The sequence below is a fragment of the Pristiophorus japonicus genome, chromosome 10 (assembly GCF_044704955.1).
Source record: "Pristiophorus japonicus isolate sPriJap1 chromosome 10, sPriJap1.hap1, whole genome shotgun sequence".
NCBI lineage: Eukaryota > Metazoa > Chordata > Chondrichthyes > Pristiophoridae > Pristiophorus > Pristiophorus japonicus.
In genome coordinates this window covers 176,573,913-176,596,734 of record NC_091986.1, presented here as the reverse complement: position 1 = coordinate 176,596,734, position 22,822 = coordinate 176,573,913, and the positions used below count along the sequence as shown (strand labels likewise).

Genomic DNA, 22,822 nt, shown 5'->3' with positions numbered 1-22,822 from the left:
ATCTTTTGAACTCACCAAGTCTTAGTATATATTGGGATAAAAATCACTCGCTACAAGTGTTCATGATCCCATTTACTGCTTCCTGTATTTGGCCACTTTTGTCAAAGCATTTCCCTGAATGTTCTGCTACAAATTCCTCCGAATGAAGCATAGCTATAAAACATACAGGTCTGCTTATTCTGCTAAGCATCCTCTGCACACCAATGGCACTCTTACTGGGAATTATTTGTAGTCAGCTGAAACTTGAGAGACCAGTGACTTGCAGCATCCTCACATTACTGAGCTTCCTGCAGGCTTAATGACTATTACCAATATTTTCCTCACCTTTAAGATACCTATTGGTGCTGCATAGAATGTAGAATGAGTTGCTACAGAACTGTATGTTAACAGTAGTTTAATCCAATTTTACATTGCAATTTTTTCCAGTTTTTTTCTGCCACAGGTGGATTTTGGTTCAAACCTGAAATCCGTAAGTGTTCTTAATTGTAGCTTGACAAGCAGTGAGTTTGTAATGAGGGCACATGTCAAAATGGTAGAAATCCAAGCCTGCAATAATTTTTGCAATGATGTTCCCGGTGGGTTTTAAGATGTTATTTTTATATATTAGGTTCAGATGGCCACTATACATTTAAAACACACAAAAAATGTTAGTATGACAAAAATTGCAGTAGACATTGTCATCTTTAATTTAACTACTAAGTCAAATTGCTCGGGTAGTGGCTTAGGCCATTCCAATGAGTTTTCATAACTACTTTCTCTCAACATTCACATGATGACATAGGAGCTTCATGGGGATAAAGTATATATTAAAAACAATTTCAAATTGACGGGAAAGCTTTCCCTATAAAATGATTAACTTCTGGGCCACTTGTGCATTTATAATTTTCTCATATTTTGATAAATAATTTTTTATTTCACTCTAATTCTGAAATAAGGCACACAACTGGTTGACCAGAAGGCTTTGATTAAGCATTACTGATTTTTTAATGTACTTGAATATAGTACGTTTATGGTTGTTATTCCTTCTCTTGTCTGCTTCCCAATGCTTAACAGACATTTTGTCATCTCCAGTTCATTAGGAAAGAATTTTTTATGATTTTTCTCCATGTAAGCAGTTCAAGTTACATCTAATTAGATGACAATAATAAGCTCAACACATGCCGCAACTAAACATATACATAATTTATTCAGTGCAAACTTCAACCACACACACATCAGAAAATAAAACAGTGGAAAATGCATGCGTTGTATGGAAACATGAAAAGTGCTCCCTTTGTTTTACCTTCTGATACAAACACAAAATCTCCTATTTTCATGTATATTTATGTTACTTTCTATTAATCTGCCACAACTCACGATGTAGTACTGAACAGAATATGTGCCATTCTTGTTCGACTGTCTAGTTGCTGTTGTCTTGAGTGACAAAGCACTAAAATTACATTTTCTCGTTATTATTTCCAGACACACTCTGAAAATGGTTTGTAGACTCTAATAAAGCTTCAGTTTCAGACAAAGCTGTCAGCAAAGGAAATGGCAGAGTGAGACCACAGAATAACCCCAGTAACAATAAATGAATCTACAGTCACAGTGGCAGGTTATGTGTCTCCTGATAAAATTTAATAGGATAGTTTCAGTATCCATCATGGCCCTGCAGCTGAATCCCACTGGATAAATGCAAACTATCAAGCCAAACCTTGATATATAAACATATAAGAAGGACTCAATAGCTCAATGTACCTGCTACAGTGTTAAGGAACATCAAGTATTCAAAGTTTGAAATTTCCCGCCGTTGCCAGCGTTGTGTCATGTTGGATGATTTAAAAAGCTGGCGAGGACTGGCCAGCGATATTCTCCTGTTAATTTCAAAAACACAGGGGAAGAGATGTTATTCATAGTACACATTTGATTTCATTCACAGTTACAGTACTAAATAATGTGAGAATATTTGCCTCTCTTGGTCGCCTCAAAAACTTTAACCTTTTTGTAACAGAAAAGCACTTCATTCCTGTCATTTACCTGACAAGCAGCCAATCTTTTCTCTATCATAACTTTCATTGGGCTGGATTATAGGCTTTTCTGTTTTTGCGGCAAATAGGAGACAGGGCTGGAAAGTTACCGGCCGGGAATGTAAGTTTGGGCATCTGGGCCCTGCATCAAGGGGCGCAGCACTAAGGGAGGTGTTGTTCACCTCTCGTAGCGCAAGGGTGGGAAACCCGCGAACTAAAGAGCCGGGCTATGTGTGCTGAGAGTCCTGGGAGTGGGGGCGAACCGTGGAACCTAAAAAAAACATTCCTAACACATTGCCCACGCCACTGCAACACAAAATGCACAACAATTAAAATCAGTAAACACTTGCACTTACTTTTACAGCACATTACCTTCCTCACCGCCGCCGGCCTAACTGGACCGCTCTGATTTCCCAGGCAATCAATGCGGGCACACTTCCGGGCGGACAGATCGGGCAAGAGGCAAAACATGTGCTGGGGTCGCAACCAGGGGTGTTGCACACCCGGCACAGTTAATTCAGAGACTAGAGTCCTGAACTTAAAGAAAGGTAACTTCGATGGTATGAGGCTAGGATAGACTAATGAATGATACTTAAAGGGTTGATGGTGGATAGGCAATGGCAAACATTTAACGATCACATGGATGAACTTCAATAATTGTACATCCTGTCTGGCGCAAAAATAAAACGGGGAAGGTGGCTCAACCATGGCTAACAAGGGAAATTAGGGATACTGTTAAATCCAAGGAAGAGGCAGATAAATTGGCCAGAAAAAGCAGCAAACCTGAGGACTGGGAGAAATTTAGAATTCAGCAGAGGAGGACAAAGGGTTGAATTAGGAGGGGGAAAATAGAGTATGAGAGTAAGCTTGCAGGGAACATAAAAACTGACTGCAAAAGCTTCTATAGATATGTGAAGAGAAAAAGATTAGTGAAGACAAATGTAGGTCAGAATCAGGTGAATTTATAATGGGGAACAAAGACATGGCAGGTCAACTGAACAAATAATTTGGTTCTGTCTTCACTAAGGAAGACACAAATAACCTTCCAGAAATACTAGAGGACCGAGGATCTCGCGAGAAGGAGCAACTGAAGGAAATCCTTATTAATCAGGAAATTGTGTCAGGGAAGTTGATGGGACTGAAACATAGAAACATAGAAAATAGGTGCAGGAGTAGGCCATTCGGCCACTTCGAGCCCGCACCACCATTCAATAAAATCATGGCTGATCATTCCCTCAGTACTCCTTTCCTGCTTTCTCTCCATAAGGGCCATATCTAACTCCCTCTTGAATACATTCAACGAACTGGCATCAACAACTCTGCGGTAAGAAATTCCGCAGGTTAACAACTCTCTGAGTGAAGAAGTTTTTCCTCATCTCAGTCCTAAATGGCCTACCCCTTATCCTAAGACTGTGTCCCCTGGTTCTGGACTTCCCCAATATTGGGAACATTCTTCCTGCATCTAACCTGTCCAGTCCTGTCAGAATCTTATATGTTTCTGTGAGATCCCCTCTCATCCTTCGAAACTCCAGTGTATAAAGGCCCAGTTGATCCAGTCTCTCCTCATATGTCAGTCCAGCCATCCCGGGAATCAGTCTGGTGAACCTTCGCTGCACTCCCTCAATAGCAAGAACGTCTTTCCTCAGATTGGGTGACCAAAACTGAACACAATATTCCAGGTGAGGCCTCACGAAGGTCCTGTACAACTGAAGTAAGACCTCCCTACTCCTATACTCAAATCCCCTAGCTATGAAGGCCAACATAGCATTTGCCTTCTTCACCGCTTGCTGTACCTGTATGCCAACTTTCAATGACTGATGTACCATGACACCCAGGTCTTGTTGCACCTCCCCTTTTCCTAATCTGCCACCATTCAGATAATATTCTGCCTTCGTTTTTTTTGTCACCAAAGTGGATAACCTCACATTTATCTACATTATACTGCAGCTGCCATGCATTTGCCCACTCACCTAACCTGTCCAAGTCACTCTGCAACCTCTTAGCATCCTCCTCACAGCTCACACCGCCACCCAGCTTAGTGTCATCTGCAAACTTGGAGATATTACATTCAATTCTTTCAACTAAATCATTGATGTATATTGTAAATAGCTGGAGTCCCAGCACTGAGCCTTGCGGCATCCCACTAGTCACTGCCTACCATTATGAAAAGGACCCATTTATCCTGACTCTCTGCTTCGTGTCTGCCAACCAGTGCTCTATCCACATCAGTACATTACCCCCAATACCATGTGCTTTGATTTTGCACACCAATTTCATGTGGGACCTTGTCAAAAGCCTTTTGAAAGTCCAAATACACCACATCCACTGGTTTCCCTTGTCCACTCTACTATAAACGTCCTAAAAAAATTCTAGAAGATTTCTCAAGCATGATTTCCCTTTCATAAATCCATGCTGACTTGGACCGATCCTGTCACTGCTTTCCAAATGCACTGCTAATTCATCTTTAATAATTGATTCCAAAATTTTGCCCATTACTGATGTCAGGCTAACTGGTCTATAATTACCCATTTTTTCTCTCGCCCCCCCTCCCCGCCCCCCCACTTTTAAAAAAAGTGCTGTTACATTAGCTACCCTCCAGTCCATAGGAACTGATCCAGAGTCAATAGACTGTTGGAAAATGATCACCAATGCATCCACTATTTCTATGGCCACTTCCTTAAGTACTCTGAGATGCAGACTATCAGGCCCTGCGGATTTATCGGCCTTCAATCCGCTCAATTTCCCGAACACAATTTCCCACCTAATAAGGATATCCTTCAGTTCCTCTTTCTCACTAGACCCTCGGTCCCTTAGTACTTCCGGAAGGTTATTTCTATCTTCCTTCGTGAAGACAGAACCAAAGTATTTGTTCAACTGGTCTGCCATTTCATGTTCCCCATTATAAATTCACCTGAATCTGACTGCAAGGGACCTACATTTGACTTCACTAATCTTTTTCTCTTCACATATCTATAGAAGCTTTTGCAGTCAGTTTTTATGTTCCCGGCAAGCTTACTCTCATACTCTATTTTCCCGCTCCTAATTAAACTCCTTGTCCTCCTCTGCTGAATTCTAAATTTCTCCCAGTCCTCAGGTTTGCTGCTTTTTCTGGCCAATTAATATGCCTCTTCCTTGGATTTAATACTATCCTTAATTTCCCTTGTTAGCCACGGTTGAGCCACCTTTCCCGTTTTATTTTTACTCCAGACAGGGATGTACAATTGTTGAAGTTCATCCATGTGATCTTTAAATGCTTGCCATTGCCTATCCACCGTCAACCCTTTAAGTATTATTTTCCAGTATATTCTAGCCAATTCACGCCTCATACCATCGAAGTTACCTTTCCTTAAGTTCAGGACCCTCGTCTCTGAATTAGCTGTGTCATTCTCCATCTTAATAAAGAATTCTACCATATTATGGACACTCTTCCCCAAGGGGCCTCACACAACAAGATTACTAATTAGTCCTTTCTCATTACACATCACCCAGTCTAGGATGGCCAGCCCTCTAGTTGGTTCCTCGACATATTGGTCGAGAAAACCATCCCGAATACACTCCAAGTAATCCTCCTCCACTGTATTGCTACCAGTTTGGTTATCCCAATCTATGTAGATTAAAGTCGCCCATGATAACTGCTGTACCTTTATTGCACGCATCCCTAATTTCTTGTTTGATGCTGTCCCCAACCTCACTACTACTGTTTGGTGGTCTGTACAGAACTCCCACGAGCGTTTTCTGCCCCTTGGTATTCCGTAGCTTCACCCATACCGATTCCACATCATCCAAGCTAATGTCCTTCCTTACGATTGCATTAATTTCCTCTTTAGCCAGCAACGCTACCCCACCTCCTTTTCATTTCTATCTATCTTTCCAGAATGTTGAATACCCCTGGATGTTGAGTTCCCAGCCTTGGTCACCCTGGAGCCATGTCTCTGTGAAGCCAATTATATCATATTCATTAATTGCTGCCTGTGCAGTTAATTTGTCCACCTTATTACGAATACTCCTCGCATTGAGGCACAGAGCCTTCAGGCTTGTCTTTTTAACACACTTTGCCCTTTTGGAATTTTGTTGTAATGTGGCCCTTTTTGATTTTTGCCTTGGGTTTCTCTGCCCTCCACTTTTACTTTTCTTCTTTCTATCTTTTCCTTCTACCCCCATTCTACTTCCCTCTGCCTCCCTGCATGGGCATGAAGGCCGATAAATCCCCAGGGCCTGATAGTCTGCATCCCAGAGTACTTAAGGAAGTGGCCCTCGAAATACTGGATGCATTGGTGGTCATTTTCCAACATTCTATAGATTCTGGATCAGTTCCTGTGGATTGGAGGGTAGCTAATGTAACACCACTTTTTAAAAAAAGGGAGGGAGAGAGAAAACAGGGAATTATAGACCGGTTAGCCTGACATCGGTAGTGGGGAAAATGTTGGAATCAATTATTAAAGATGTAATAGCAGCACATTTGGAAAGCAGTGACAGGATCGGTCCAAGTCAGCATGGATTTATGAAAGGGAAATCATGCTTGAGAAATCTTCTAGAATTTTTTGAGGATGTAACTAGTAGAGTGGACAAGGGAGAACCAGTGGATGTGATGTATTTGGACTTTCAAAAGGCTTTTGACACGGTCCCACATAAGAGATTAGTATGCAAAATTAAAGCACATGGTATTGGGGGTAATGTATTGACGTGGATAGAGAACTGGTTGGCAGACAGGAAGCAAAGAGTAGGAATAAACGGGACCTTTTCAGAATGGCAGGCAGTGACTGCAAGGTTCAGTGTTGGGACCCCAGCTATTTACAATATACATTAATGATTTAGATGAAGGAATTGAATGTAATATCTCCAAGTTTGCAGATGACACTTGAGCTGTCATCAGTGTGAGCTGTGAGGAGGATGCTAAGAGGCTGCAGAGTGACTTGGACAGGTTAGGTGAGTGGGCAAATGCATGGCAGATGCAGTATAATGTAGATAAATGTGAGGTTATCCACTTTGGTGGCAAAAACAGGAAAGCAGAATATTATCTGAATGGTGACAGATTAGGAAAAGGGGAGGCTCAATGAGACCTGGGTGACATGGTACATCAGTCATTGAAAGTTGGCATACAGGTACAGCAGGCGGTGAAGGCGGCAAATGGCATTTTGGCTTTCATAGCGAGAGGATGAGAGTATAGGAGGAGGGACGTCTTTCTGTAGTTGTACAGGACTTGGTGAGGCCACACCTTGAATATTATGCACAGTTTTGGTCTCCTAATCTGAGGATTCTTACTGTTGAGGGAGTGCAGCAAAGGTTCACCAGACTGATTCCCGGGATGGCAGGACTGACATATGAAGAAAGACTGGATCGATTTGGCCTATATTCACTGGAATTTAGAAGAATGAGAGGGGATCTCATAGAAACATATAAAATTCTGACGGGATTGGACAGGTTAGATGCAGGAAGAATGTTCCCGATGTTGGGGAAGTCCAGAACCAGGGGTCACGTCTAAGGGTAAGGGGTAAGCCATTTAGGACCAATATGAGGAGAAACTTCTTCACTCAGAGAATTGTGAATCTGTGGAATTCTCTACCACAGAAAGTTGTTGAAGCCAGTTCGTTAGCTATATTCAAAAGGGAGTTCGATGTGGCCCTTACGGCTAAAGGGATCAAGGGGTATGGAGAGAAAGCAGGAATGGGGTACTAAAGTTGCAAAAATGATCAGCCATGATCATATTGAATAGTGGTGCAAGCTCGAAGGGCTGAATGGCCTACTCCTGCAACTATTTTCTATGTTTCTATGTTTCCTAGTGGTCTTGCTCAGCGCTGCCGCAAAACCAGACCGGAGGATCATGACGGGGTGCAGGAAACCTCACCGCCACCTTTCACACCACTCCGGGGTGAAACCCAGAGCGCAAAGGACCGGAAAAGCCAGCGCAATATCTTTTAATGGCAGCATGAGAGCTATATTCAGCACCTAACGTTAATCAATTTATTTTTCTGTTCACACTTTTACATCTGGGTGTTACGCATTTTTTTTGAATATTTGTGGTTTTTTTACATCTTCTGGATACAGTAGAACTCTGTTATAATGAAACTAACCTTTGTAATGAGAAGTTTAAGAACTCTCAATGTAGTCAAACATTTGAATTTGTCATAGAAAATGAGATTATAAAAGAGTGTCACTGTAGTGGGTGAAAAATAATGATGAAACAAATTGAGAGTTGATTAATCTGTTCGGTGTACTATGTCATAAGCCTTAAAGAGGATCTTTGCCAACTAATCATGGAATTTTTCAGTGAGATCACAAATATATTAATTTTGAAAAAGAACATTACACAGGTCATTGAAAATATATATTATCCACCCAAATGGTGGACTCATTCAGCATAGCTGTGTTTCACAATAATGTAACATAATGCAGCGTGAATTATCCATATTAGTAAAACTGTGTTAAAAATGTGTGACTAATTTTCAAAGTACTAACTGAATACTTCAGGCGAATTCTCAAAATTAAGTATTTGTCGGAAAATTGTCTGTCATGTTGAGACTGATGTCTTGATTGGGGCCCTCATTCTCATGAGCCTTACCCTGGATTATTTCTTAACAATTACATTAGATGGTGGGGAGAGCTATCAAGAACTGTAAATGAACTCAATTTTCAAAATGAAGTAACATAATGAAATGACATCACTCTATACATGAAGTTGCTATCATTGGTTTCAGGTATGACTAGTTTGAATCTAGTCAGTAAAATAAGATGTGATTCACAATTGCCATAAACAAAATCCATTAGTCAGTTTAGTTGCTGTAATTTACCAACAGCATGTAAAAACCTGTGGCCATTTTCTGACACCAAACCAGAAAGACTAGTTGTTAGAATTTATCACAGTCCTAGACCTTCTCAACCAAATAGCAAACATTTTCTGATGTTGCATTGCACAATCCAGTGAACCAGTCATTAAATTATCAGAACTAATTGACAAATTAATCAATAGCAAGTTCATCATTATAAAATTTCCTGCAAAGTGGATCAGAAGACTATCACCACATACTAAAACTGGTGAAAATTTATTGATGATTATTGCAGTTATTTAGTATTTACAACAAGTAATACATTTTAAATGAATTCTGATCTTGTCATTCAGACCCAATTTTAGAAAGGAAGCAAATGTGAGGAAACTTTTACTTAAAGTTTGGTGCAAGTCTGTTCCAGATTTTTGGAAGGGGGCATTGTTATTGTCTTGAGGGAGGCAGAGTGAACCATAATTGCTTGGACAAGCCTGAACTATAATTACCAATAATAATGGAGTTCTTAGTTTATGGCCTTATGAATGCATAAGGGACTTGATAAGCAAATATAATTTTGCACTGCAACTCATTTTACCTGAAACAACTGATAAGTTCTAACACAATTCTAAAAAGTAAACTCATTGATGATACTGTAATTAAACAAAAAATATACTAACATGGAGGTGTACTGTGCGTCCCACACATTTTGAAGAATCCTATTTTCGAATTGTTTAGAAGCTTCTACATAAACTTTGAATTCTTGAGAAAAATAGTGATATTGAAAAGAATGACAATTGATATTTGTCTCAACTGCCATTTTGAATATTGCTAATTTGGGAGTTTGTTTATGTCAACAATTTATTTGGTTCAGGCTAGAGATTCATAATGAATTATTGAAGTAACAATTGCCAAACAGACAACAAAAGCCTTCTTTGACTTGACAAAGGCCTTTGACACTGTCAGCCACAAATATGGATCATCCTCCTCCGTTTCGGCTGTCCCCAAAAGTTCGTCACCATCCTCCGCCTTCTCCACGACGACATACAACTGTGATCCTGACCAAAGGATCCATTACAGACCCAATCCACATCTGGACCGGGGTCAAGCAGGGCTGCGTCATCGTGCTAACCCTCTTCTCAATCTTCCTCGCTGCAATGCTCCACCTCACACTCAACAACCTCCCTGATGGAGTGGAACTAAACTACAGAACCAGTGGCAACCTGTTCAAACTTCGTCGTCTCCAGGCCAGATCCAAGACCACCCTAACCTCTGTTGTCGAACTACAGTACGCGGACAAATCATGCGTCTGCACACATTCAGAGACTGAACTCCAAGTCATAGTCAACATTTTCACTGAGGCGTACGAAAGCATGGGCCTTACACTAAACATCCGTAAGACAAAGGTCCTCCACCAGCCTGAGCCCGCCACACAGCACTACCCCGCAGTCATCAAGATCCATGGCACGGCGCTGGACAGCGTGGACCATTTTCCATACCTTGGGAGCCTATTATCAACAAGGGTAGACATCGATAAGATTCAACACCGCCTCCAGTGCGCTGGCGCAGCATTCGGCCGCCTGAGGACAAGAGTGTTTGAAGACCAGGCGCTCAAATCTGCCACCAAGCTCATAGTCTACAGGGCTGTCGTAATACCCACCCTCCTATATGGCTCAGAGACGTGGACCATATACAGGAGACACCTCAAATCGCTGGAGAAATACCACCAACAATGTCTCCGCAAGATCCTGTAAATCCCCTTGGAGGAGAGACGCACCAACGTTAGCGTCCTCGACCAGACCAACATCCTTAGCATCGAAGCACTGACCGCACTCAACCAGCTCCGCTGGGCGGGCCACATTATTCACATACCTGACACAAGACTCCCAAAGCAAGCGTTCTACTCGGAACTCCTACACGGCAAGTGAGCCCAAGGTGGGCAGAGGAAACGTTTCAAGGACACCCTCAAAGCCTTCTTGATAAAATGCAACATCCCCAACTGACACCTGGCCAAAGACCGCCCTAAGTGGAGGAAGTGCATCCGGGAGGGCGCTGAGCACCTCGAGTCTCATCGCTGAGAGCATGCAGAAACCAAGCGCAGGCAGCGGAAAGAGATTGCGGCAAACCAGTCCCACCCACCCTTTCCTTCAATGACTGTCTGTCCCACCTGTTTCAGAGACAGTAATTCCCGTATTGGACTGTTCAGTCACCTAAGAACTTATTTTTTTTTAAAGAGTGGAAGCAAGTCTTCCTCGATTTCGAGGGATTGCCTATGATGATTAATGGGGAAATCCATTTTTAAGTTCCATGTTTTACTGAGTTGCAGGGTATTAAAATTATGAAGGGCAAGCAAAGTAAAAGAAAAATGAGAACATCTATTTTGTCTTTTAAATTAAAACTCTAATTGCCCTTAGTTAGTGACAGCGAGAAGAAGTACTACTTCATACATCACAGAGGATAACAAGTATCAGTATGAGTGCAGATTTGTTTATCCTTCCTCTTCTTTTCCACGTTTAAGAATACAATTTTATACAGTATATATAAATGGCACAATTATTATGCAGAGTAAACATGTTGCTTCTCTGTAGGCTTCAGTGCACAGTCACTGCTGTTAAACAACCTGCAGCAGTTCTCATTTATCAGGCTTTCTCAAGGTGTGATCTGCAATTACCCTGTTTTATTATTCAGTGTGCTACAGTAGATGATGATGAATAGACAAGAGTCAACAAGTCTAACATGTTAAATCTTGTAGCTAAACCACTGATCAGCATGCATCTCAATCCTTTCATATATACTTAAAGATTTTTTAAACAATGAGAAAAGACCATTTGGTCCATCAAAGTTCATCTCTCCTGTAACTGATAACTTGTTGAGTGCTATGTGCAAGTATATTTAATTGAAAGGGATTATGCTTGGACATTAAAAAAAGTGTAACTTCTAATGCTACATATCAATAATAAATACATATTCATGGTCAGGTACCCCCTGCTCATCTGATCTTTTAAAGCAAATACTTTGAGTCACTTTAAAAGAAATTGCACTCAACAAAAATAATTACGAAAAAGATGCAATACACCATTTATTAAAATGATGTTTAAAAGTTTAAATTCTGATTATAATCTTCAATTTCATGGTGAATCTCTGCTGTTCCTCTGCTGTAATTGGACTGTTCCCAGATCTGTGACCATCTTTCCCAGAACTCCATGTTTGAATCTCTTCAATCTAGTTTTCATCCCTGCCACAGTACCGAAACGACTCTCATAAAAGTCACAAATGACATACTTTGTGATTGTGACAAAGGTAAACTAGCCCTCCTCGTCCTCCTGGACCTGTCTGCAGCCTTTAACACAGTTGACCACTCCATCCTCCTCCAATGGCTCTCCACCATCGTCCAGCTGCGTGAGACTGCATTTATCTGGTCCCATTCTTATCTATCTAATAGTATCCAGAAAATCTCCTGCAATGGCTTCTCTTTCCATTCCCGCATCGTTACCTCTGGTGTCACCCAAGGATCTATCCTTAGCCCCCTCCTATTTCTCATCTATAAGCTACCCCTTGGTGATATCATCCAAAAACACGGAGTCAGTTTCCACACGTACGCTGTCGACACCCAGCTCTACTCCTCCACCACTTCTCACGACCCCCTCCATGGTCTCCGACATCCAGTACTTGATGAGCAGAAATTTTCCCCAATTAAATATTGGAAAAACCAAAACCAATGTCTTTGGTCCTCCTCACAAACTGCGTTCCCTAGCCACTGACTCCATCCCTCTCCCTCGCATCTATCTGAGGCTAAACCAGATTGTTTTCAACCTAGGCGTCATATTTGACCCTGAAATGAGCTTCCAGCCACATATCTGCGGCATAACTAAAACGGAGTAACTATTTGCACTGCACTTTTCTTCGACAGACAACCATCCGTCAATCCCTTCAATCTAGTTTTCACCCCTGCCACAGTTGAAATGGCCCTCATAAAAGTCACAAATGACATATTTTGTGACTGTGACAAAGGCAAACTATCGCTCCTCGTCCTCCTGGACCTGTCTGCAGCCTTTAACACAGTTGACCACTCCATCCTCCTCCAATGGCTCTCCACCATCGTCCAGCTGGGTGGGACTGCACTTGCCTGGTTCCATTCTTATCTATCTAATAGTAGCCAGAAAATCTCCTGCATTGGCTTCCCTTACCACTCCCGCATCATTACCTCTGGTATCCCCCACTGACTCCATCACTCTCACTAGCATCTATCTGAGTCGAAACCAGACTGTTTGCAACCTAGGCTTCATATTTGACCCTGAAATGAGCTTCCGGCCACATATCCGCGGCAGAACAAAAACAAAATAACTATTTGCACTGCACTTTTCTTTGACAGACAGCCGTCCGTCAAGCCCCGCCCCCCACTGCACATATTGCATTTTCTTGATCGACAGGCGACAGGCCCTGCCCCGTGAAGCTCCGCCCAATCTCCCGGCCGAATCATTTCATGCACGTGGTGCCAAGAAGCAGGACCTAAGGCTCACACTCTCACGCCCCCGGCCGGTGTGAGGGATCAGTGTGAGGGGCCGGTGCGAGGGGTCCATGTGAGGGGCCCGTGTGAGGGGCCGAGTGCGGTCGGTGTGAGGGATCGGTGTGAGGGGCCGGTGTGAGGGGCTGAGTGCAACCAGTTTGAGGGGCCGAGTGCGGTCGGTGTGAGGGGCCGATGTGAGGGGCCCGAGTGAGGGGTCCGTGTGAGGTGCCCGTGTGAGGGGTCCGTGTGAGGGATCCGTGTGAGGGGCCAAGTGCGGCCGGTGTGAGGGATTGGTGTAAGGGGCCTGAGTGCGGCCGGTGTGAGGGATCGGTGTGAGGGGCCGAGTGCAGCCGGTGTGAGGGATCGGTGTGAGGGGCCGAGTGCAGCCGGTGTGAGGGATCGGTGTGAGGGGTCGAGTGCGGCCGGTGTGAGGGGCCGAGTGCAGCCGGTGTGAGGGATCGGTGTGAAGGATCGCTTTGAGGGGCCGAGTGCAGTCGGTGTGAGGGATCGGTGTGAGGGGCCGAGTGCAGCCGGTGTGAGGGATCGGTGTGAGGGGCCGAGTGCAGCCGGTGTGAGGGGTCGAGTGCGGCCGGTGTGAGGGATCGGTGTGAGGGGCAGAGTGCAGCCGGTGTGAGAGATCGGTGTGAGGGGCCGATTGCAGCCGGTGTGAGGGATCGGTGTGAGGGGTCGAGTGCAGCCGGTGTGAGGGGTCGAGTGCGGCTGGTGTGAGGGGTCGAGTGCGGCTGGTGTGAGGGATCGGTGTGAGGGGCCGAGTGCAGCCAGTGTGAGGGGTCGAGTGCGGCCGGGATGAGGGATCGGTGTGAGGGGCAGAGTGCAGCCGGTGTGAGGGATCGGTGTGAGGGGCCGAGTGCAGCCGGTGGGAGGGATCGGTGTGAGGGGTCGAGTGCAGCCGGTGTGAGGGGTCGAGTGCGGCTGGTGTGAGGGGTCGAGTGCGGCTGGTGTGAGGGGTCGAGTGCGGCTGATGTGAGGGGTCGAGTGCAGCCGGTGTGAGGGATCGGTGTGAGGGGCCGAGTGCAGCCGGTGTGAGGGATCGGTGTGAGGGGCCGAGTGCAGCCGGTGTGAGGGATCGATGTGAGGGGCCGAGTGCAGCCGGTGTGAGGGATCGGTGTGAGGGGCCGAGTGCAGCCGGTGTGAGGGATCGGTGTGAGGGGCCGAGTGCAGCCGGTGTGAGGGGCCGAGTGCAGCCGGTGTGAGGGATCGGTGTGAGGGGCCGAGTGCAGCCGGTGTGAGGGGTCGAGTGCGGCCGGTGTGAGAGATCGGTGTGAGGGGCCGAGTGCGGCCGGTGTGAGAGATCGGTGTGAGGGGCCGAGTGCAGCCGGTGTGAGAGATCGGTGTGAGGGGCCGAGTGCGGCCGGTGTGAAGGGCCGGTGTGAGGGGCCGAGTGCAGCCGGTGTGAGGGATCGGTGTGAGGGGCCAAGTGCGGCCGGTGTGAGGGGCCGGTGTGAGGGGCCGAGTGCTGCCGGTGTGAGGGGCCGGTGTGAGGGGCCGAGTTCAGCCGGTGTGAGGGGTCGAGTGAGGGCCCGGTGTGACGGGCTGCTGTGAGAGGCCGGAGTGAGGCTGGGTGGGAGAGAGTGAGGGTGAGAGGCTGGGGGGGAAGAGAGTGAGAGTGAGAGGCTGGGGAGGGAGAGTGAGAGTGAGAGACTGGGGAGGGAGAGTGAGAGTGAGAGACTGGGGGGGAAGAGAGTGAGAGGCTGGGGGGGAGAGTGTGAGAGGCTGGGGGGGGAGAGAGTGAGAGGCTGGGGGGGAGAGAGTGAGAGGCTGGGGGGGAGAGAGTGAGAGGCTGGGGGGGAGAGAGTGAGAGGCTGGGGGGGAGAGAGTGAGAGGCTGGGGGGGGGGAGAGAGTGAGAGGCTGGGGGGGAGAGAGTGAGAGGCTGGGGGGGAGAGAGTGGGAGGCTGGGGGGGGGGGGAGAGTGAGAGGCTGGGGGGGGGGGGAGAGTGAGAGGCTGGGGGGGGAGAGAGTGAGAGGCTGGGGGGGAGAGAGTGAGAGGCTGGGGGGGAGAGTGTGAGAGGCTGGGGGGGGGGAAGAGAGTGAGAGGCTGGGGGGAAGAGAGTGAGAGGCTGGGGGGGAGAGAGTGAGGCTGGGGGGGGAGAGAGTGAGAGGCTGGGGGAGAGAGTGAGAGGCTGGGGGGGGGAGAGTGAGAGGCTGGGGGGGAGAGTGTGAGAGGCTGGGGGGGGAGAATGAGAGGCTGGGGGGAGAGAGTGAGAGGCTGGGGGGGAGAGTGTGAGAGGCTGGGGGGGGAGAGAGTGGGAGGCTGGGGGGGGAGAGAGTGGGAGGCTGGGGGGGGAGAGAGTGAGAGGCTGGGGGGGAGAGTGTGAGAGGCTGGGGGGGGAGAATGAGAGGCTGGGGGGAGAAAGTGAGAGGCTGGGGGGAGAGTGTGAGAGGCTGGGGGGGGAGAGAGTGGGAGGCTGGGGGGGGAGAGAGTGAGAGGCTGGGGGGGAGAGTGTGAGAGGCTGGGGGGGGAGAGAGTGGGAGGCTGGGGGGGGAGAGAGTGAGAGGCTGGTGGCGGAAGAGAGTGGGATGCTGGGGGGGGAGAAAGTGAGAGGCTGGGGGCGGAAGAGAATGGGAGGCTGGGGGGGGGAGAGTGAGAGGCTGGGGGCGGAAGAGAGTGGGAGGCTGGGGGGGGGAGATTGAGAGGCTGGGGGGGGGGAGAGAGTGAGAGGCTGGGGGGGAGAGTGTGAGAGGCTGGGGGGGGGGGAAGAGTGGGAGGCTGGGGGGGGGGAAGAGAGTGGGAGGCTGGGGGGGAGAGAGTGAGAGGCTGGGGGGGAGAAAGTGAGAGGCTGGGGGGGGGAGAGAGTGTGAGAGGCTGGGGGGAAGAGTGTGAGAGGCTGGGGGGAAGAGTGTGAGAGGCTGGGGGAGAGAGTGAGAGGCTGGGGGGGGAGAGTGTGAGAGGCTGGGGGGGGAGAGAGTGTGAGAGGCTGGGGGGGAGAGAGTGTGAGAGGCTGGGGGGGGAAGAGAGTGAGAGGCTGGGGGGGGAGAGAGTGTGAGAGGCTGGGGGGGGAGAATGAGAGGCTGGGGGGGAGAGAGTGAGAGGCTGGGGGGGAAGAGAGTGAGAGGCTGGGGGGGGGGGGGAGAGTGAGAGGCTGGGGGGGGGAGAGAGTGAGAGGCTGGGGGGGGAGAGAGTGAGAGGCTGGGGGGGGGGAAGAGAGTGAGAGGCTGGGGGGGGGGGGGAGAGAGTGAGAGGCTGGGGGGGGAGAGAGTGAGAGGCTGGGGGGGAGAGAGTGAGAGGCTGGGGGGGGGGAGAGAGTGAGAGGCTGGGGGGGGGGGGAGAGAGTGAGAGGCTGGGGGGGAGAGAGTGAGAGGCTGGGGAGAGAGTGAGAGGCTGGGGGAGGGAGGGAGAGAGAGAGAGAGAAAAGACTGGGTGGGAGAGTGAGAGGCTGGGCGGGGGGGTGGGGGGTGCAGAGGAGAAAGAGACACTGGTAGTGGTGGGGGGTGAGGTGGAGGGGAATCGGTAGGGGGGAGGTGAAAATCGGTGGAGGGGAGGTAGAAATCAGACAGGGGAATAGGGAACTCAGGGAAGACGATCATGTTCTTTTCACCCTCTACAAGGGACATCGTTGAAGTGGATGATATCCAGCAGTCACGACACTGTCATTATTCACTTCATACCCAATAAACCTGTAAACAATCCGTACACATGCCTACCCCATCTATGGTGGGGGGGGGGGGGGGGCGGTGGTGGGGGTGGGGGTGGGAAGGATGCACTTGCACTGGGGTAAGGCACTTTGGCTGGGGGAGGTGTGCTGGGGTGCGGGACTTTGGCTGGGGGAGGCATACGCTTGGACTAGGGTATGGCACTTCGGCTGGGGGAGGCTTGCACTTGGACTGGGATAAGGCCCTTTGGCTGGGGGAGGCATGCACTTGGACTGGGGTAAGGCACTTTGACTGGACCTTGCTGTCTTCTGGGGAGCTCTCTCCTCTGTCGCTTCAGGAAGTCATAGTGGATCGAGTTACAATGTGCAAAGTCAGTGAGACCTTGGGATGGGCGGTTCCAGTGACATATTCCTGTGAAAATTCAGGGTGTGGCTTATCCTCCAAGGGCACCAATCAAAAACAAAGGGTGGAGCATGTTGGCCATTTTGGCAGTACAAATAAACGCGTCCTAACTAAAACCACCTATTTCCACCTCCATAACATTGCCCTCCTCCGCCCCGCCTCAGCTCTTCTGCTGCTGAAACCTTCATCCATGCCTAGATTTGACTACCCCAACGCACTCCTGGTTGGGCTCCCACATTCTTGGGCTCACACTACATAAACTTGAGGTTATCCAAAACTTGGCAGCCCGTGTCCTAACTCGCATCAAGTCACGATCACCCATCACCCCTGTGCTCGCTGACCTACAATGGCTCACAGTTAAGCCACGCCTCGATTTCAAAATTCTCATCCTTGTTTAGAAATCTCTCCATGGCCCTGCCCCTCCCTATCTCTGTAATCTGTTTCAGCCTCACAACTCTCCGAGATGCCTGCGCTCCGCAAATTCTGCCCTCTTGAATATCCCTGATTATAATAGCTCAACCATTGGTGGCCGTGCCTTCAGCTGCTTGGGCCCCAAGCTCTGGAACTCCCTCCCTAAACCTCTCTGCCTCTCTATTTCTCTTTCCTCCTTTAACACGCTCCTTAAAACCTACTTCTTTAACCAAGCTTTTGGTCAAGTGCTGTAATTCCTTCTTCTGTGGCTCAGTGTCAAATTAATCTGTTTTGTCTTATATCACGACTGTGAAGCGCCTTGGATCTCCTGTGCTTTCTCCACCCACCATCTGTTTTTTAAGTTGCAGGTTTTTTGTTGGACCTCGGCCTTCAGCCATCTGTAGAGCTGCTTTCTTGCTCTCGAGTTGTGTTGCTGTTTTTTCAGAAATGCCTTGCGCTTGTGGCTAATTAGCTCCTGGATCTCCTGGTCTTTCTCGTCGAACCAGTCTTGGTGTTTCCTGGTCGAATAACTGAGCGTCTCTTCACGGCTGCTGATTATGAAAGCCTTGAGGGCAGACCAGGCGCTGTGGGCACTCTGCCTTGCTGCGTCTATCGAGGGTCGCCAGATTGGCAGAGAGGCGCTGGCTGAATAGGGCTTTCTTAACTGGGTCTTTGAGTGCCTCTGCATTGATTTCCTGCTGCATAGTTTTTGTTGCCGTCGCTATTTTGGGGCTACATTGATGTACTGTCCTATAATTTAGCTCCACTTCCCGCCGGAGTGGAGCTAAATTATAGAACAGATGGGAATCTGCTCAACCTCCGCCACCTCCAGGCCAGATCCAAGGTCGTCCCATCCTCTGTCATTGAACTGCAGTACACAGACGACGCTTGCGTCTGCACATACTCGGAGGCCAAACTCCAAGCCATCGTCAACACCTTCACTGAGGTGTACGAGAGCATGGGCCTTACGCTAAACATTCGTAAGACAAAGGTCCTCTCCCAACCTGATCCCGCCACGCAGCATTGACCCCCGATTATCAAGATCCACGACGAGGCCTTGGACAACATGGACCATTTTCCATACCTCGGGAGCCTACTGTCAGCAAGAGCAGACATTGACGACGAAGTCCTTCAGTGCGCCAGCGCAGCTTTCGGTCGCCTGAGGAAGAAAGTGTTTGAAGACCAGGACCTCAAATCCAGCATCAAGCTCATGGTCTACAAGGCAGTAGTGATACCTGCCCTCCTATATGGCTCAGAGTCGTGGACTATATACAGCAGACACCTCAAAGTGCTGGAGAAGTACCACCAGCGCTGCCTCCACAAGTTCCTGCAAATCCACTGGGAGGACAGACGCACCACGTCAGTGTTCTCGCTCAGGCCAACGTCTCCAGCATCAAATCATTGACCACACTCGATCAGCTCCATTGGGCAGGCCACATCGTCCACATGCCCGACACGAGACTCCCAAAGCAAGCGCTCTACGCAGAGCTTCGACACGGCAAGCGGGCTCCAGGTGGGCAGATGAAACGCTTCAAGGATACCCTCAAAGCCTCCTTGACTAAGTGCAACATCCCCACTGACTCCTGGGAATCCCTGGCCCATGACTGCCCAAAGTGGAGGAAGAGCATCCGGGAGGGCACTGAGCACCTTGAGTCCCATCGCCGAGAACAAACAGAAACCAAGTGTAGACAGCGGAAGGAGTGTGCGTCAACCCAGGCTCCCCGACCACCCTTTCCTTCAACCACTGTCTGCCCCACCTGTGACAGAGACTGTAGGTCCTGCATTGGACTCCTCAGTCACCTGAGAACTCACTTTTAGAGTGGAAGCAAGTCATCCTCGACTCCGTGGGACTGCCTATGATGATGATGATGAAGCGCCATGGGTCGTTTTGTTATGTTAAAGGAGCTATAAAAATAAAAGTTGTTGTTGTTGTTCCACTGATGATGTCATGGATTGACTCCTTCACATTGTGCATTCAACCCACAGCATCATCCTTATGTGAAACAGTTTACATAAATAGAAGAAAGCAACATTGCTTTGTCAATATAGGTATAAATTTAAGATTTTGAATGCTGGAGTTTAAGTAAGAGATTCATGAAAAGAACCAGTTTTAATTCAGAGGTTTGCTCTATGAAGTACTAAAATTGTTTGCTTGATCTATGTAGTAATAGCACATATTGGAGTATTAATGTTTACAACAGATTTCATGAAAGTATTATATATATATAATGTTGCAGAAGCTCAATCTATCTGGCTGGTTAAAATAGATTGGAACACCAAGCATAATCCCTTTCAATTAAATATACTGCAAATAGCACTCAGCAAGTTATGAGTTATAAGAGAGATGAACTTTGATGGGCCAAATGGTCTTTTCTAGGTGCTTTCTTATGATTTTATGAAGTCACCATAATTTTGAGAGAACACACTAAAGAAAATTTTTAGAAATATAAGCAGGTTAGACAATATCTCACAAATGGCAAATGGTGAAGAATAGACAAAGTGATTTGTTACGTATTATATCATCACATAACTGTTAATTTAGGAATACAGGTTGAACCTTCCTTATCGGGACCTGGCCTGTTCTGGATAAGAGATTTTTCTGGACAATGGGTGGTTACGTTAAATTGGATGGTACAGATACTAAGCAAGGGGATATCGGGGCTGGCTGGCTTGGGGCTGGGAGTGCGGCAGAGAGATCATAGTGGGGGGGGGGGGGTGGGTGGATCGCGGGGTCAGGCCAGCGATTGTGGGAGTCGGCAGCGAGGAAGGACTTCAATTTGTTTATGTCGGAGTTCTGCGCATGCGACACCCGGTGGCCGGGAATGGTTCCAGCTGAGGGATGGTTCTGGATAAGGGAGGTTCAACCTGCACTAAATTTGAGATGAAAAATTTAAGAGAAATTTCACATAAAAAAGTCCACATCAAATACCTGGCCTGTGGCAAACCATAACTAGTGCCAACTCCAACACGAGGTAAACTATATACAACCTTCTTCACTGTAGCTTGGTCTGGGAAATTGAACATAACAGAAGCTGCAGAAAAAATAAGAAAAAAATAATTTTAAAGAGGAAAGGTATAATGAAGTACTATTTCAAGCATATTTTTAAGACAGCATTATTAGTCTGCATTTACAACTTTTTCTATGAGAAAACTAAATTTGTAACAGGACGTACTTCTGTTGGCCATGAAAACTTCCAGTGCTGTGCTCTGGAGAAGATAGCGTCTTGAAAACACAGCCCGTATCTCGCTGAACATCCATTTTCCATGTAAACCTTCTGTATAAGCAAGTACCTAAAATTTGAAAATAGATTCATTTTGTTTAATTCAAACCACAGTAAAACAAAATGTTTAGCTGAGATTAACAACAACTTGTATTTATATAGCGTCTTTAACGTAGTAAACATCCCAAGGCGCTTCACAGGAGCATTATCAATCAATATTTGGCACCGAGCCACATAAGGAGATATTCGGGAAAAACTTGGCCAAAGAGGTAGGTTTTAAGCAGCGTCTTAAAGGAGGAAAGAGAGGTCGAGAGGCAGAGAGGTTTAGGGAGGGAATTACAGAGCTTAGCGCCTTGGCAGCTGCAGACACGGTTGCCAATGGTGGAGTGATTAAAATCGGGGATGCTCCAGAGGCCAGAATTGGAGGAGCACAGATATCTCGGATGGTTGTCGGGCTGGAGGAGATTACAGAGATATGGAGGGGTATGGTCATGAAGGGGTTTGTAAACAAGGATTATAATTTTGAAATCGAGGCGTTGCTTAACTGGCAGCCAATATAGGTCAGCGAGCACAGGGGTGATGAATTAACGGGACTTGGTGCGAGTTAGGATATGGGCAGCAGAGTTTTGGATGACCTCAATTTTATGGAGGTAGAAAGCAGGAGGCCGGCCTATTCAAGTCTAGACGTAACAAAGGCATGGATGAGCAATTCAGCAACAGAGGTGCTGAGGCAGGGGCGGAGTCGGGCAATGTTATGGAGGTGGAAATAGGCAGTCTTAGTGATGACATGGATATGTGGTCATAAACTAATCTCGGAGTCAAGTATGACACCATGGTTGTGAACATTTTGGTTCAGCCTCAGATAGTTGCCAGGGAGAGAGCTGGAGTCAGTGGCTAGGGAATGGAGTTTGTGGCATGAGCAGATGACACTTGCTTTAGTTCAAGTTTACAATTATGTTAGAAATAAAAAATGTCAGATCTGCAACAATTTCCATTAGGCAAAACAACTTCCACATAAATTGTGAAGTAACTTCAAGGGACATATTAAGAGTTAAAAAAATAAAATTGGTTCTTGGAAATTATTACCAGAATGTTGTTATTTTTAAAAAAGAGAATCAATCTATTTGTGATGGCCGGTGTATGTTAAGAGGCAGGGTGGTGCACTCAGTTGCTCTGTTAGTTTTGGAACACAGCCTAAATACACTTACATAAAGTAATGCTATTATAAACACATTCACTGTTAAAATAAGTAATTGTTTATGAATAAATCTCAAACTGCTTTACAAGAAAAAAATTAATACAAAACTTCAATACTGTCAGTGGCTGAAGCTGTACTCCTTCTTGGACTTATTAATATGAAGTTTCTAAGATACAGTTTTTCTGTGCAAAAATTTTAAATAAAAGCAATGCTGATATTATATCTCAATGAAACACAGGTATTAAATATACAGAACACTTGGTCAAAGATTTTGTTTATTATGTTTGGAGAAATGATTCAGAAATAAAACTACAATTTTCAAAGGGTTAATAAGGGAGTGTGGTAAAATGTTCTCTTCTTTTTTGCTGTTAAGTAAATGTGTACTAAGAATACCACAGAGGATTTGCTGATGTATAGAAAAAGATGAAAGGAGCCTTTTCTTTTTCACAAAAGACCCATCAGAATTATCAAGACACATTTTCCCATTTAAACACAGATTGTTGCTGCCTTTCAGTTCTAAACGTTAGACCTTTTTTGAACAAAACAAACCACCATAGCTTTTACTGTTATTTGGTCACCAAATAAGCCTTAATTGTTACATTGGTACAGGTTAAAGGCAGCCTGCCTTTTGAGTGAAAAAGAAAATCAAGTGGGCTCTAACTGACAAGTGAAAATAATCCTTTTCCATTCTCTATTTTTCCACCCT

General features: G+C 46.7%; 1 protein-coding gene across 1 annotated transcript in view; it reads right to left on the bottom strand.

The window, feature by feature from the left end:
* The window catches only part of nbeaa (neurobeachin a), a 1,211,357-nt gene that overhangs the window by 176,528 nt on the left and 1,012,007 nt on the right, over positions 1–22,822 (bottom strand). Inside the window, exons 41-43 of the mRNA XM_070892347.1 lie at positions 20,871–20,988; positions 20,627–20,729; positions 1,738–1,853 (exon numbers count right to left, since the gene is read on the bottom strand). Of these exons, the coding sequence (XP_070748448.1) occupies positions 1,738–1,853; positions 20,627–20,729; positions 20,871–20,988 (337 nt within the window). The remainder of the gene's footprint in view (positions 1–1,737; positions 1,854–20,626; positions 20,730–20,870; positions 20,989–22,822) is intronic.